Raw genomic sequence first — 16683 nt, forward strand, 5'->3', positions numbered from 1 at the left:
TGCGAAGGTCGCACAACATGTGCGACAGGTAGCATCAAAAGGGTGGTCCTGCCACTCGTAGCTGGTCCAACTGGTGGCACCACATGCACTGGCTCTATTGGGGTAATGAGATGTGGACAATAGTAGAAAATCAGGACCACAAGCTGAAACTGACTGGATCAGAGGCAACTCTTTCAGCTATTCATATATTCAGCTATTCATATATCTTCACAGCGTATCAGATATCTTGAAAATCCATGATCCAATATCGCGTGTTGACAAAAGTTGTCTCACTGCGTCACATAGTGCTCAGAGTTGGAGCAGTAAGGACAATACACTTGTAGCTCCTTTGGTTGCTGCTTGATGGTGAAGGGAACTCCAGTGTGGTGACACCTATTGGCAGATCAGCACCGTGGAGAATGATTGTGGAGATATTTGGCCTTTGATCCTTGCGTCAGTCTTTCTGTGGGTCCCTATCTGCTTTAACAGCATCCCCAAGGATTTCAAACACAGATTTCTGTATCCCCAGCTCATAGTCTAACAACTGTGGGGATGTGGATATGTTGAGGGTATTGCTGGGATTTATTTTTACCTTGTTAAATCCTCAGTTCTTTTGATCTTTGGGCTGAAGGAAGGACAATACTCGGTGTATAAATGCTCAATCAACAATTATTTTATTCAATACAATTCAACACTTTGAGTATAAACCATCCGGATGGGGAGACATGCATGAAGAGGGTCACAGCAAAATCTCAAAATGATGGAAAGTTACTCAAACTCTTATAGCCTCTGGCCATGACTCTCTAAAAACAGTATTTCTTATAACTCAGCAGTATAATGCATCATAAAACAATATCATTCATTCACAATAAATCAGCAGTCTAATGTAATACAAATCAGTTTAAAAAATCTAATAGTTATCACCTCTTCAGGAGAATAATGCAAACTAAAACTACAAAATAATTTCACAATCTTTAATTAGGGGTATAACATAGCATAAGATAATATAATAATCTCACAACTTTTAAATGGTAAATGGCCTGTATTTGTATAGCGCTTTACTACTACCCCAAAGCGCTATACACATCCAGTCATCCACCCATTCACACACACATTCACACATCGGTGATGGCAAGCTACATTTTAGCCACAGCCACCCTGGGGCGCACTGACAGACGCTTATATCTCATAACTAGTGTGAGATTATTCTGTTATCATATGTTATCTTACACCTGTAGTTAAAATAGTTGAATTATGTTAACTGCTGTAGGTCATATATTATCATTTAGTTTAGATGGTGTGCTGTGTATGTAGTTTAGTTCTCATTATACTTTTGAGTTAAAAGAACATATTCACTTATTAGTTTATTAGATAAGTGTGCATCACTCTGTATCCTTGATCTGCTGTGAATGTCTCATACTGTGTTCTTGACATGTTTTATTGCTGAATCATAAACAGAAGGAGACTCTGTATCTAAGACAGGGGAGATAGACCACATTCCACACCCCCACCTTTACAAAGAGTAGAGAAACAACAGCCGAGGTCATAACTTAGGCGCCGTAAGGGAGAAAGAATGTGAATGTTTGGGCTTTTACGACTAGGTGGGGGCCACTAGCGGCTATAAGAAGCTGAGTAACACGTCACCATTTCGAGATTTGCGGTGACCCTCTTCAGGCATGTCTCCCCATCATGATGGTCCTTATGCTCTTAAGTGTTGAATTGTATGGAAATAAAGTATTGTTGATTGAGCATAAATACACCGAGTATTGTCCTTCCTTCAGCCCAAAGATTCAAAGAATTGGGAGATTTCAACACTAGCAACACATATTTCTATTTTGTATTTTACTCTCAACAGTGTATAGTTGAATACTCTTGGATTCACTGGCAAACATAAACATTGAGAGGACGCCCTCACAGCAATGTGGCCTCAGCCATAAATCTGCTCTTATTTAATGCACTCTTCCCCTGTCTTTAAATCTACAGGCTAGACTGGAGCACAAGAGGCATTTTTCATGGTAATGGCAGCGTTGCTTGCAAAAGGGTTATTTCCAAATAAGGAGATGCTTGGAAAATTATAGAATGGTAAATGGCCTGTATTTATATAGCGCTTTACTAGTCCCTAAGGACCCCAAAGCGCTTTACATATCCAGTCATCCACCCATTCACACACACATTCACACACTGGTGATGGCAAGCTACATTGCCATCACCAGTAGAAGAAGAAACAAATTTTTCACCTTAGTAGACTCTTTATCACACATAATAAAAAAGTGTTTACTGCCTGTTTGTGACAGCCTATTGTCCCTCAGCCAGTAAAAGGAGGTCCATGGTACCATGTAAAACTAATTTAAAATTCTAACCGTGTTGATAATAAATTGTGAAAAAGTATAATTGGAGCACATTTGTCTTCTCTTGTTAAAAGAACCTACAGTACAGTTATCTTTTGAACTCAGTTCTTATATCTTATGATAGCTTTAGCAGCAACCCACACTGAAGCTCAACATGGCCACTGTTTCCAGGCTGCTCAAGCATTACCAGTAGTGTCTGCGCACACATGCATGCAAGCCCCTTAAAAACTCGTGCTATTCATGTGGATGTTCGGGGCTTCCATCACTTCTGCTTTACATCTCACAGCAAACTGGTGTGGTTTTCCATAATGTAACCCAGTGTTAAAAACAGGATTAAAAGTATAAATAAATATTGATAAAAACAAAGTTAATTATAATAAATACTGATAAAAAGCATGTAAACATAAGTTTAATTAATATGTACATATGTATATGTAATGTATAAGTGGTGTGGGGGCAGGACTTAGTCCTGTAGAGTGTGTTTGTCAGATCCACTGAGCGACCAATCATTGGCCGGTCTGACTCTCCCCCAGTCTGCGCGCTGCTCAGACACCTGTGCGCCTTCATGTGCCAGTCAGATACGCCAGAGACACAGACGGTGAAAGATCAGTTTACCCGTGTGGCGAAGAAGCTAGCTGGATAGAGAAAGTCCTTTTTTCGGCAAGAATAATAAGAGTAATACTGTATTCCAGAGGCCGTGAGCCAACGTGAGCACTGTGAAGCCCCGTGTAGCATTTGTTGCTTTGCATGGTAAGTCCCAGGCAGTACACGTGCGCTAGCATAGCATGCTACTTGCCGCTAGCTCTGATGCTAACTTCCGTTAGCCATTTTGCAATGAAAGTGCCTTTTCTGAGGCTAAAGCAATTAGCACTGAGTCTGCTGCACTTTATACGAGATGTTCTTTAAAGGTTTATGTCACATTACTGTGGTATTGATGTATAATGTATGGTTTTGTGCGAAGTTGTTATGTTAGCACATGTTCCCTTTTCTCATGGTGCTAATGCTAATAGTTCTGCACAATTAAGTATTAACAATGTGAAATTAAGTGCCTTCACCTGCACTTTATTTAGCTGAAACTTGATAGGTCTCAAGCCAATGTGTATTTTTAATGCACTGCTGAGCTATTTTGTATTATTTTAAATGTGTTTCCTATGCACTTTTTCCCTTTGAAATGAGAATAATTTGTTGTACAACATAGAATATTTTGAAAGAAATTTAGAAGCACTACAAGCAACCAGTAGTCATAATAAGTTACAGGCATGATAGCTTAAATGTTGAACTACTGTGTTCTGGCCTGGTCCCCAGGTCAGGTTTTTTCCCTTTGCTTATTTGGATTGGATTGGTTTTGAGGACCTGAGAAGAATCGAGGATCCCTTTTCCAGTACTGGATGGCGAGACCAGCCCAAAGAGCCGGATGAACTGGTAGATTGTAACCCGACTGGTTACACACACACTGAGTGACTATTGAACATTGAAAGACTGAAATTGACTTTAAAAAAGACACAAAAGACAATATATCCTTGGGTCGACCATTTGTGGGGTTTATTTTATTTTTTTGTTTTCAAGAAGAGCTCTCTACTTTTGTTAAATGTGCACAACTTTAATAATTGCTAATAAATGCAATTGTGTTTTCTACACCTACTGTGTACAAGTCCTCTGTTGTCATACACCCTTGGCTCCTACGAATCTAGAACCTGTCTGATCTGGTCCATATTTCCCTTCTGTCCTCGTACTGTGGTTAAAGGTAACTATATTGCCCGCACTACATGCAAAGAAGGCAAGAAGTAGCACTAACAGGTCTAGTGTTGCACCACCAGTGTTACAATAATGTTTATTAAGAGACGACATCACATCAGAATACAGTTGTCTTGAGTTAGTATTGCCATGATGGTACTAAGTGGGAGGCAGGACACAGGAGTCACAGACAGGGTAATAAACTCAAAGAGCCACCTTTATTGCTGTAGAAAAAATACTCAAACAAAATACAACAATACTAAAAAAAAAACCCCAACAACAATAAAACACTAGAACCGGAAGGATAAAGGTGGAATGCAGGGAAACAGCGCTAACGGACATTACACAAGAATGAGCAGAGGAGGACACAGGACTTAAATACACACATGATAACAATAGGAGGGAATGCCGCTGCAAGTAATACAGACTAACAGGATATGGAAGGCAAAAGCAAACACACCGAACACAGGCAGAATGCTAACCACTGGCTCAACAATGGTATATCGTCATGTACAAAATGTGTACTCTGTATATTTTTATATATTTTATTTATTGTTGACTCTATTTAATTTGTAAAATATGTTTATACACACACACACACACACGTAGAAAAACATTTAGTATACACATCCAGAAATTTTTTTTTTTTTTGCATATACTATTATATATTGTACATATATTTATTAGTTTCAGATTTAGCCATTCATATATTTTGCCTGTTTATGTTATTGTATTTTGCACAACTCTGTTGCTTGTGAAGCTCGCACACAAGAATTTCACTCGCATGTGCTGTACCAATGTACCTGCACATGTGATGTGACAATAAAAGTGATTTGATTTGATTTGGTGAAGCCACTATGGTGCATTTGCGGTGAGAAATGGTCCAGACGATGTACTCTAATAGTGGGCTTTACTGCATGTAATGGAGAGGCCTCCCTTACTACCACTTATATTATAATTTCTATATCACTTTAGGAGCACCTTTCGCTTTATTAAAAGAACCTTGTCTAGCTCTTTATTCAGCATCGCACTTTAAGCCTAGCACAGGAAGAATATTTGCACACAAGTTGGATTTTTCATTGAGTATTTATTGTGTATTTAAAAATCAGTTGGTAGCCTTTGTTACAGGTCCTACTCCTCATCAATAAATGTGGTGGTTGTCTGTGAAGAAGACAGTTTGTGATTGAGAGCAAATAAAGTTTACCAGTAAGGATAACTAATGATAGTGTGTGTGAAAGTCTAGAAATAAAGGTGGTGCAAAGAAGTGACCGTAAGATGTTATTACTCACCTTTCTTTCCCGTGTTCACTCCAGGGTGTTTGGGCAAATGTTTTCCTGGTGGTCCAGAAACATTTAAAGGTTCCAGGAGAGGCCATGGGTTAAAGGAGCGTGGGAAATCTTTTGTGCATAGCTGGACTGGCCATCGGGCATACCGGGCATTTGCTGGCGAATTTTTGTTTTTATGGGCCGATGGATTTTATTTTATTATTTTTTTTTTTTTTTTTAGGAAGGGTATATATAATGAAAGGTGTTGGATTGGCCAATGGTCATGATCGACTCTGGGCTGGACCAATTACAGCCGAGGAAGCCGGATGCACCCTCCCCCTTGTTTAGCAATCATGTGATTTTCGCGCATTGCATGCTGGGAACTCGTGGCAAAACAATCCAAGTACCGCATCAAATGCAAGCATTTGCAGCACCGCAAAACGTTCATTCTCCGGTTCCAAACCTTCTTGTTTTTTCTTTGCCGCACAAAAAAGGAATGTACAAAACAAAAGGAGAACAATGCTGGTCCGTACAAAGACAGACTCGACGAAAAGTCAAAGAAAAGATACGAGGAAAAAATCAAAGGAGTGAAAGGGTCAGACCCTTACGAGCACACAGAGTGGACAAAAGACGTTAGCATGCTGCCCAACTTTCACCACGCTCAGATTTATAATTATACGGTTCTTGGAGTTAGTGCATACACTCATGAAGTTTAGTAACTTCAGGTCACTGCAACAAGCCCAGGTACAGTTTACCGACGGATGGGTACAGGACCTTGAAATGCACCGTGTAGAACGAAAGACCATCGTACGAACAAAGGTAAGTTTACCAGTCTCACAAATCGTCGTCATAAATACACATTCGTTAACAGTTTATTAATAGGACCTTTGAGCTCAACGGTAATTAATTAGTAGTGGAAATAATTTCTGGTAGCATTACAGAAATGTAGCAGTGACAATAATATTGTATGCTGTAATCGCACTGGACAATTAGTGATACAAAACAACTGTTTTATCCTGTGAATAAAAGTATATGTTTTTGTCAATGTACCATGGTAATAACAGAAGCGAAACACAATATTGTGTCAGGACAATTCACTATTTATGCACAATAAATAAAGGAGCATAGCGCAACAATTTCTGTTCAGCGCCAGACTTGCTTGTAACCTATATCACCAATTATGTTAAGAAAAATGACGTATTAACTACTACAAAACTCTGACCTTTGTGGGAATGCTTGGAGCAGACTAACCTGTGAGCTGGAGTGTTCTGAGACATTATATTTGGTATATCCAGACCATCCGTCGGCTCTTACTTCGGAAACATGGCTTAAAAAATTTCTCTTCAACGACGTAATCCGATAAAAAAAACGATCTCTTTACCCGTCGGCTTCCCGTGGCTGTCATGCGACCAGCTATTGCAGTTAATAATACAACAGCTTCTTGCCATTTTTTGGGTTTCTTTTTATTGCTGTGTAACTGAGTTCAATTGAAAGCCTGCGTGTGCTAGTACCTCTTGCCACAAGTTCCCAGAATCCTTTGCGGTTTTACCCCTGATTGACGTCACATTTTCAATCTTTATCCTGGTGGGCCGGTCTCTAGTCAAAATGCCCGGGCCGATTTTTTGTCCCAGTCCAGCCTTGCTTTTGTGCTTGGGTTTTTTTTGGTGTTTTTACAATAAGGGGTATGGTTTAAGGATAAAGTGAAAAATATTTATTAATATGAAAATGTAAAATGTATTTATATATATTTTTATTGAAGTTGATGTATTATATAATGTGGTGGAAGGTCAGGATTTGAGAACTCACCTGTTAATAGAATAATGCTTTAACCTGTGACAGCTGAAAGTATTTAAGACTGTCAGTTGTTATTAGAGATGGCACGATACCACTTTTTTATGTCCGATACCGATACCGATATCATAAATTTGGATATCTGCCGATACCGATATGAATCCGATATAGTGTTTTTTAATCGACAAAACTGTTTTTTAAAATATCTTGCTGCATTTTGCAAGTCTGCAAGTTCATACTCAAGTTTAAAACAACAACTACACTAAAGCTATTCTGTTATACCTGTATACAAAAAAAATATTTCATAGTTCAGCAATACTGATCAATCTAATAAACTTAGACCTACACCATTCTCCCTATTCTGGTATTTTAAAGAGTACTTAGCGTAAATATTAAGCAACCTAACTAATAGGGTTCCAACTCCCAGCAACAACAAAATTAAATAAATAAAAAATAGGGAACCACCCCTCACGCTCCACCTCATGATGCTTAATCGACGTAATCAACCTTAATTTGATGCAGTGTGAAAAAAAATGCACAGAAATCAATTATTTTTCAAGAAATATTAAATAGATTCAACATCTTTCTTCAACAAAATTGCAGACTGCACAGATGGTACCTTCCCAAAGGAAAAAGTACTATAGCTTACTAGGGTATATTAGACTTAATAGTCACTATATACAGTAATTGACTTCTATTCGTTTTACATCAAATTAAAACTTTGGGTGTCAGATAATTATTTATTAAAAGCGAGACATTTTAAATGAGAATAAGAAAGAAAAGTATGTCTTTGTGCCCCCTTTTCCCTGTTAATGCCCTATCGGCCCCCCTGGCTAAACTTTGCTAGATCCGCCCCTGCACAGTTACCAGCGTCAGCTACGTAGAAAAAGATCCTGGTGTAGAAAGAAATATTAAATAAATTCTAACAACAGCTTATCAAGCTTAAACGTGCTGCTGTTGTTCAGCCGCTGGTTTCCTCTTTCTGGTGCAAAGTGGGCCAAAAACAAACAAGAGAGACTCGCTACAGAAAAGCCGATCAGCTGATCATTTAAGCAGTTTCACGATTGAAGTAGCAGCCGGAGAGCGAGAGGCAGTCGCTCGTTAAGCTTAACGTGGGAATGCTTTACAAACATTCAGAGATGGACTTACACACTTGCTTTACTTCTCTCGGGATAACTTTGTCGGAGATGAAATGCCAGGTTGCTAGCGAAGCTCCAAATGCTATCCAGACCACCGACAGGTCCCGCATGCCACAGCCGCTCTATCACGTGATGCATATTGCTCCGACGTGCTAACCTGAGGTGAGTTACGGCGTGTTGCAAGTTTTGTGAGGTGCTTTCGTGATATTTAATGGATCGGATTACATTTTTTATTTTTCTCCGATATCCGATCCAGTAATTTAGGTCAGTATCGGACCGATACCGATACGTAATATCGGATCGGTCCATCTCTAGTTGTTATTAGATGCAATATTTGTGAGCTGTATGGTAAATAAATACCTTGTTCAACTATACTTGTCTTGGTCTGCCTCATAATAAATCCAGCCGCAAAAGGCTGCCCTATTACACTGCACATGTCACATGACAATACAGTTACAGGGGGATTCGGAGTGTGGTCCTGTGATAAATGCTGCAATTCCACTGTAATTATATGGTATTTCAATTATTCTCTTTGAATTGGCATTTTAAATATATTTATGCACAAATACTTAACAGTAGGTACACTGGAATAAAGGGTTAGCAAGTCGTTTTCTTACAGAGAAAATACAAAAAATGATTATAGCGACATAACTTTTAAGTAATGTGTAAATAAGTTAACAGAAAATAAGAAATATACATTATAAGTTTTATATATCTTAATAATTATAGGATACATTTAATTTTACACATACCTTTGGTCAAAATGACAAACTGATGAAATACAATAAAAAAAGTTTGATGCAACATAAAAAAGACAGGTTTCTTTTTCTCATCATGCAACAAAACAGACCCACATCATGTTTTAAGACAACAGAAATCATTTAAAACTATTAAATTTTGTTATTTGAATTCTTTTGGCGGCAGAGAAAGACTGGACCCAGGGTGGTCAAAGCTCAAAACATGATCTTTATTTTACATTCCCGGGAACGGAGACCTGAACACATGAACACACGCTCAGGTCTGAAAGCAGCAGCAGCCAACATGGTCATATATATATATATATATATATATTAGGGGTGCAACGATATTCGTATCGATATTGAACCGTTCGATACAGTGCTTTCGGTTCGGTACGCATATGTATCGAACAATACAACATTTGTAATTTATTTTATCAGTTTTCCTTCTGACGATGCTGTCTGTGTTGAGCGCTCAGTGAATCTGCGTTCGACTACTCCGCCTAGGCTGCACTGTCGAGCGCAGATCCACTGAGCGCTCAACACAGACAGCATAGTCAGAAGGAAGAGCGCAGGGCAAGCTAGCGAGACAGAAGTTAAGCTCTCCTTTTAACATGGACCTCCCCCACTCTCATTCAGATCTGGCGTTTGGAATTATTTTGGTTTTCATGTGACGTATGACCCTGAAGGTAAGCATGTCATGGACTAAAGTAAAACAGTATGTTGGATGTGCCATGCAATGCTCAATTACATTGGTGTGAACTAGTGTGTTAGCGCAGTTAGCTCGTTAACGTGTTGGCCGTCTAGCCCCATGCACGGAGCGATCGGCGGTAGCTCGTTAACGGAGATTTGCCGTGTTGTGGCGCTAAGGTCATTTCAACGAGATTAACCTGAAAGCACTAGTGGGAACACAACGAATATGACTGCACATTTACGCCGACATCATCCTAGTGCAAAGACAAGTGGAAGCAGACAAAAAACAAGCATGCTACTAACTTTAGCCGAGTCATTTAGACAGCTGTTAGCACATGATTCTCCTTATGCTGCTGAGAATATAGCCCAGAAGAAGCGGATAGTATAGCTTTTATTTTGGAAAGAGCCATTTCTCTGTAATAAACTCTCTTTTCCAAAGATGAGTGATTCCTCAATCAGATACAGGGCTTGCAATATCGCTAGCCCGACGTCCCGGAGCTAGCGATTTTTTTCAGTCGGGCTACCAAAATCTATCTCTTCCCTGCCCGTCGGGCTATTGTAGGAAAAATATATGTCAATGCTTTTGCATTCTTTCAGAAATGTAGCTGGGTAATTATGTCATTGGCATCGGTGAGCCACTGTCAATATGTGACGTATTGAAGTCGCGTTTGAATTTGCGCTTGTTTTTTGCTTTCACTTTGCAATCACGTGAACTGTGTATAGAGAGCGACAGCACTGATCTGTGAGTGATGATAATTTGGGCACCAATTCCTCTGACATCGTCTTATTAATCGTTAGCTTACTATGCAAACATGACAAGTGAAATCTCCTGCAGCAAGCTTAAACATGTGAGAGGTTGATCGCGCAGAGAATCGCTGAGCTTATGTGAGTACGTGTGTAAAACCAGCAGGATTTATATTTGACTACGATGACCTGGATGACTGAGAACCTTCACAGACAGATATATATTTTAGTTCTGCTGAGCCAAATAAGACAGGTCAGGGTGAAGAAGTGACAGCCAAAGAAAAGCTTACCACAAAACGGAAAAGTTATGACAAATCAGACTATAAGGCAAAAAGAAAGTGCAGCTTTATGGTTTCATGGACAAAATAATTTCTGTGGCTGCAATATGACGAGCTAAATAACCAGGGCTGCACATAAGTGGTCCGCAGGTGCGCATTCACTGTCAAAATAAAAAACACGCACAAGGGTTAGGGTTAAATTTAAAAACTGTACTTTTGAGTTAAAATATATATTTATAATTTTAATAAATGACAAATTAAAAATGCTTGAACATTTTTTTTGTATCGAAAAAATATCGAACCGTGACACCAAAGTATCGAACCGAACCGAACCGTGAATTTTGTGTATCGTTGCACCCCTAATATATATATATTTCTGCAGCACGTCACACACTCTAAGTTTGGATCAAAACACTCTGCTTAGTTTCACTTTCTGTCTGCACCTCCTGTGCTGCAACCTAGTTTACACTCAAATCCCAACAAAACACATTTCACCACATTTCAAATAGCTACATTAGAGAAACAGCGCTGCATTGACCTCACTAATTATCATGATGAACAGCCCACTAAACAGCAACAGGTCTTTCAGATTGACCTAGAAGGCAATCTGTTCAGATGCTCTGCTTCTCTTTGTGATCACATGATGACAATAATGCTTGGTCTGTAACATTACATAGATGTTTGCACAGAACAGATAAACTCAATGTTTGCATGACTTTAACGTGACAAAGTTTTCCTCAATTTGATCTTCAATGAACAGTTTGTTTTGTGAGGCGTGCATAGATCTCTAAGCCTTTGTGCATTGTGGCCTTTTATTAAATTCCGTTTATAGTTCTGCTATACATCACACACACATAGTTTCGATATAAACAACTCCTTCTGTGTTACTAGTTCCGCTTTTCTGTCTGGTTTCCTGTGTTTTATTAATATGCCTAAGCAACTCTACCCTAGCTTCCTGTTTTTTAACTTCCCCTAACTGAAGTCTCTGTTGCCAAGGCGACCAGTCACCCTCTGACCTAGTTTTCCTCACAGACCTTACTACAAAGTACAAAAAAACAATATAATCAGAAAATAAGAATATATTTTTATTAACACTCTTAATCATGGGTTTAATTTAGTAAAGTAAATATGGTAAATAGACTGGTTCTTATATAGCGCTTTTCTACTCTTCTGAGCACTCAAAGCGCTTTACACAACTTGTGCATTCACCCATTTGCACAAGCACATTGTTCTAAGTGCTTTCTAAGTAACATTCACACACATTCATACTCCGATGGATGCATCGGAGATCAATTTGGGGTTAATATCTTGCCCAAGGATATTTGGCATGCAGACCAAGGGAAGCCAGGAATCGAACCACCAACCTTCCGATCAGTAGATGCCTGCTCTACCGCCTGAGCTACAGCCACCCCATTAATAATAGCCATTACATTTATGAAACAACAATCAGGAGTTTCTGAAAAGACCATTTGATTAAAAATCAGAAAATGTAAGAAACTAATATCAACAATTAAGACAAAGTCTTTCTACATGCTGGCTGCCAGCTTAAGATGGGCATGTTATTTCCCTTCCCTTCATTCCTCTTCTCTCCAGAGCACACCTCCACCTCTCCAGGTTCTCTTACTACTGATTCCTATTCCTACTATAGATTACAATATCATCTGCAAACAACATATTCAACAGAGACTCTTAACTGACTTTGTATGTCAGTCTGTCCGTCGCTACTGAAAACAAGAAGGGCTCAGAATTGATGTAATCCCATCCCCACCTTCAACCCATCTGTTACTCCTTCAGCCATTCGGGAGGGGCTCAGAGTCGCAGAGCCGCTGCTCCTCCACATCAAAAGGAGCCAGTTGAGGTGATTCAGGCATCTGACCAGGATGCCTCCTGAGTGAGGTGTTCTGGGCCTATCCCACTGGGAGGAGGCTCCGAGGCAGATCCAGGACACACTGGGGAGATTATATCTCTCGGCTGGCCTGGGAACGCCTTGGTGTTCCCCGCGATCCAGCCCCGCGATCCAGCCCCGGATAAAGCAAAAGAAGATGGATGGTTGATTGGGGGGATCAGTTGATGATTTATTAACCTATTCTTGAGTGCAAAAGTCTTTCCACACTGATCACAGCTGAATGGTTTAAATCCAGTGTGGATAAGCTGATGTTTTTGTAAGCTGCCATCCTGAGTAAAGGTCTTTCCACACTGATCACAACTGTATGGTTTAAATCCAGTGTGGATGACCTGATGTTTTTGTAAGTGACCATTCTGAGTAAAAGCCTTTCCACACTGATCACAGCTGAATGGTTTAAATCCAGTGTGGATAAGCTGATGTTTTTGTAAGCTGCAATCCTGAGTAAAGGTCTTTCCACACTGACCACAGCTGAATGGTTTAAATCCAGTGTGGATAAGCTGATGTTTTTGTAAGCTGCAATTCTGAGTAAAGGTCTTTCCACACTGATCACAGCTGAATGGTTTAAATCCAGTGTGGATAAGCTGATGTTTTTGTAAGCTGCAATTCTGAGTAAAGGTCTTTCCACACTGACCACAGCTGAATGGTTTAAATCCAGTGTGGATGAGCTGATGTCCTTTTAAGTTACCTTTGGAAGTGAAAGACTTTCCACACTGATCACAGCTGAATGGTTTAAATCCAGTGTGGATGACCTGATGTCCTTTTAAGTTACCTTTAGAAGTGAAAGACTTTCCACACTGATCACAGCTGAATGGTTTAAATCCAGTGTGGATGACCTGATGTTTTTTTAAGCTGCCACTCTGAGTGAAAGTCCTGCCACATTGATCACAGCTGAATGGTTTAAATCCAGTGTGGATGACCTGATGTCCTTTTAAGTTACCTTTGGACGTGAAAGACTTTCCACACTGATCACAGGTGAATGGTTTAAATCCAGTGTGGATGACCTGATGTCCTTTTAAGTTACTTTTGGAAGTGAAAGACTTTCCCCACTGATCACACCTGAATGGTTTAAATCCAGCGTGAATGAGCTGATGTTTTTTTAAGTTGGCATTCTGAGTAAAAGCTTTTCCACACTGATCACAGCTGAATGGTTTAAATCCAGTGTGAATGAGGTTGTGTTTTTTTAAGCCGTCACTCTTGGTGAAACTCTTTCCACACTGATCACAGCTGAATGGTTTAAATCCAGTGTGGATGAGCTGATGTCTTTTTAAGTTGGAATTCTGAGTAAAAGCCTTTCCACACCGATCACAGCTGAATGGTTTAAATCCAGTGTGGATGAGCTGATGTTGTATTAAACAACTATGCCGGGTTAAAGTCTTTCCACACTGATCACATGTGAAGCTTTTGTCCCCACTGTCAATGCTCTGGCGTCTTCTGGGCTGCTTCATAGTGGTAAAAGTCTTTTCCAGCCGGTTCACAACTGGTTCATCTGTACTTGCTGGAACTGGTTGGTTTTTGTTTTCTTTGATGCTTTCCCTTCTTTTGCCTATAATGACAAAGAAACAATGACATGCGGTTATAGAATGACAAAACCTACAAAGTGTACAGATTATGACACATTCTTAAAACCTTAATTCAGTTTCAGTTTAACATCGTTAAAAGGTTAAAGAAAACGTATATAGAGACACATTGTAGACACAAACAGAAGACATTAAATATATGAAAAGAGATGTGTGAATTATTTAGCAAAGAAAAAAGATAAATAACTCTAAATATATCTTATATTTTAGACATCTAAAAGTAGCCACCCTTTCATTTGTTGACAGCGCTGCAATCCCTTGGCCTTCTCTCAATGAGCTTCATGATGTAGTCGCCAAGCGCAGTCGCAAAAAAACATCAATCGCTAACAAATAAAAAAGTGGCTCACGTGGTGACCATCCCAGGAAAGGAAGACCAAGAGTCACCTCTGCTGCTGACGATAAATTTATCTGAGTCACCAGCCTCAGAAATCACAGCACCTCTGGTTAGAGCCTAGAGAAATGCCACACAGAGTTCCAGTAGCAGAAATATCTCTACATCACCTGCTGAGAGGAGACTTTGTGAATCAGCCCTTTATGGTCAAATAGCTGCTAAGAAACCACTACTAAGGAAAAGCAACAATCAGAAGACATTTGTTTGGGCCGAGAAACACAGGGAATGGACATTAGACCAGTGAAAATCTGGTCTGATGAGTCAAATTTTGAGATGTTTGGTTCCACCCACTGTGTCTTTGGGCGAAGCAGAAAAGGTGAACGGTTCACGCTGTGAAACATGGAGGAGGTGTGATGGTGTGGAGGTGCTTTGCTTGTGACGTTGTTGGGGATTTATTCAAAATTGAATGCACGCTAAACCAGCAAGGCTACTACAGCATCCCGCAGCAACATGCCGCCCCATCTGGTTTGTGTTTAGGTGCACCATCATTTATTTTTCAACAGGACAATGACCCCAAACACACCTCCAGGCTGTGTAAGAGCTAATTTGACCAAGGAGAATGATGGAGCGCTACGCCAGAAAGCCTGGACTCCACAGTAACCCGACTTAAACCCAATCGAGATGGTTTGGGATCATATGGACCAAAAGGGCTAGAAAGTACTCAAGACTGTTGGAAAACCATTTCAGGTGACTACCTGTGAAGCTCATCAAGGGATGCCAAGAGTGCGAGGCAGTAATCAAACCAAAGGGTGGCTAGAATCTAGAATATAAGACATGAGTTATTTTCATTTTTTTGTTTACTTCCTATTTCCATATTTCTTCATTTATAGTTTTGATGCCTTCAGTGAGAACCTACAATGTAAACAGTCATGAAATGAAAGAAAAGGCATTAAATGAGAAGCTGTGTCCAAACATTTGACCAGTGCTGTACTAAGATAGAAAGACAAACAGTACACTTGGCTCAACCTGGCTGCAGCGCCGTAAAGAAACCTGATGTTGTTCCTTACTTACTAAGATTTCATTACTTTCAAGGGGGCTTTTACTTTTCCATGTCAAAAGAAGATCTTCTAAATTAGTCTTCAGTGTAGGTGTACTTATAAGTTCTTCCAGGGAGTCGAGATTCTCTGATTTGTTGACTTCTTTTTCAGAGCAGCCACATTGTGCAGAGGATGTAATGCTATTAACAAAAGAAGCTCTATGCGATCATCAGATGGAATAAAGTAAGCGACAGAGGATAAACAGAAGGTACAAGCGAAAACACAAATTAGCTAAGAGAGAAACCCTGTAGACAATGATGGAGTTAGGCAACCAATGCAGTTATAATTTACTCACTGTGGATCCCTCTCTGAGTAACCCGAATTAAAGATCCACCAGGAGAGAAGGAGGCAAGCGTGCCGATTTTGTAATTAGACTACGACGAGTAGAGAGAGTGGGCTCACTTACATCCTCTTTCCGGCATGTTACTCCCGTCAGTCAGCATGAGTACACGTTCTTTGTTTACAACGATCAACGAGAGCGTATATCTTTCCAATCACACATCAGAAACAGAAACGCGATCTGCTGGAGACCAGAGGGGCACAGCCACACGATCTTTGCCTTAGACGGCTTAAAAAACTAAAGGTCCTCGTGGAAGATAAAACGTTTGATGACTGTAGTTATACTCTTACTTCCTTACGCCTACGTTCTGCTTTTTACAAGCGCTACTACTTCTTCTTGTTTAATGTCGATTGGCAAGCAACGTTTCTGGTGCATTACCGCCACCACCTGCACAGAAGTGTTGATAGGGGACACTAACTTCCTGCGAATTCTTTCATCTTTACTGTTCTGCCATCTTCACTTGATTTTTTTAATTACTGTTTCATTTCTCCTTTAGTGAGTAGTATCATTATATCAATTTGACTGCTTTATGTAGCTTGTTTTGCATATTTGCGTTCCAGCTCTAAAATTTGAGGCTCCCCCATTGGCCCCTCCCGTCAAGATTGTCTTATGCTTGTTTTCATTTTAATAAACATGAACAGCAGAGAGAGGAAGACACACTACAAATCAGATGAAACAATACATTGTAATTTTTCCTGCATATACAATTTTACAGTCATTCACA

At 39.8% G+C, this 16683-nt stretch overlaps 1 protein-coding gene and 1 long non-coding RNA gene across 3 annotated transcripts; one reads left to right on the top strand and one right to left on the bottom strand.

Moving 5' to 3' along the window:
* Positions 1-2909: 2909 nt before the first annotated feature.
* Positions 2910-3964, top strand: LOC146579564 (uncharacterized). Its single transcript, XR_014890574.1, has 2 exons — positions 2910-3077; positions 3633-3964. It is a non-coding gene; the product is annotated as an uncharacterized LOC146579564 (long non-coding RNA).
* A 4545-nt stretch (positions 3965-8509) lies between these two features.
* LOC146579565 (uncharacterized) lies at positions 8510-16233 on the bottom strand. Of its 2 annotated transcripts, none has more exons than XM_085263484.1 (2): positions 16026-16233; positions 8510-14157 (listed from the first exon to the last, which is right to left on the bottom strand). In XM_085263484.1, exons 1-2 carry the CDS (start codon positions 16060-16062, stop codon positions 12572-12574), a joined length of 1623 nt encoding a protein of 540 aa, XP_085119610.1. In that variant the 5' UTR covers positions 16063-16233; the 3' UTR covers positions 8510-12571. The 2 variants fall into 2 exon arrangements, with proteins under 2 accessions (XP_085119610.1, XP_085119619.1); XM_085263493.1 differs by having other exon boundaries at positions 15915-16233.
* Between the last annotated feature and the right edge of the window lie 450 nt (positions 16234-16683).

Source organism: Mchenga conophoros, linkage group LG3 (genome assembly GCF_057382185.1).
Source record: "Mchenga conophoros isolate Kocher_MC1m ecotype Shallow Benthic linkage group LG3, M_conophoros_male_GT1.1, whole genome shotgun sequence".
Classification (NCBI taxonomy): domain Eukaryota; kingdom Metazoa; phylum Chordata; class Actinopteri; order Cichliformes; family Cichlidae; genus Mchenga; species Mchenga conophoros.

Coding starts and splice junctions, on each gene's coding strand:
- LOC146579565 (XM_085263484.1), bottom strand. CDS start 16,062: ATGCTGACTGACGGGAGTAACATGCCGGAAAGAGGAT. Junction 14,158..16,025: donor TAACATGCCGGAAAGAGGAT/GTAAGTGAGCCC, acceptor TTGTCATTATAG/GCAAAAGAAGGGAAAGCATC.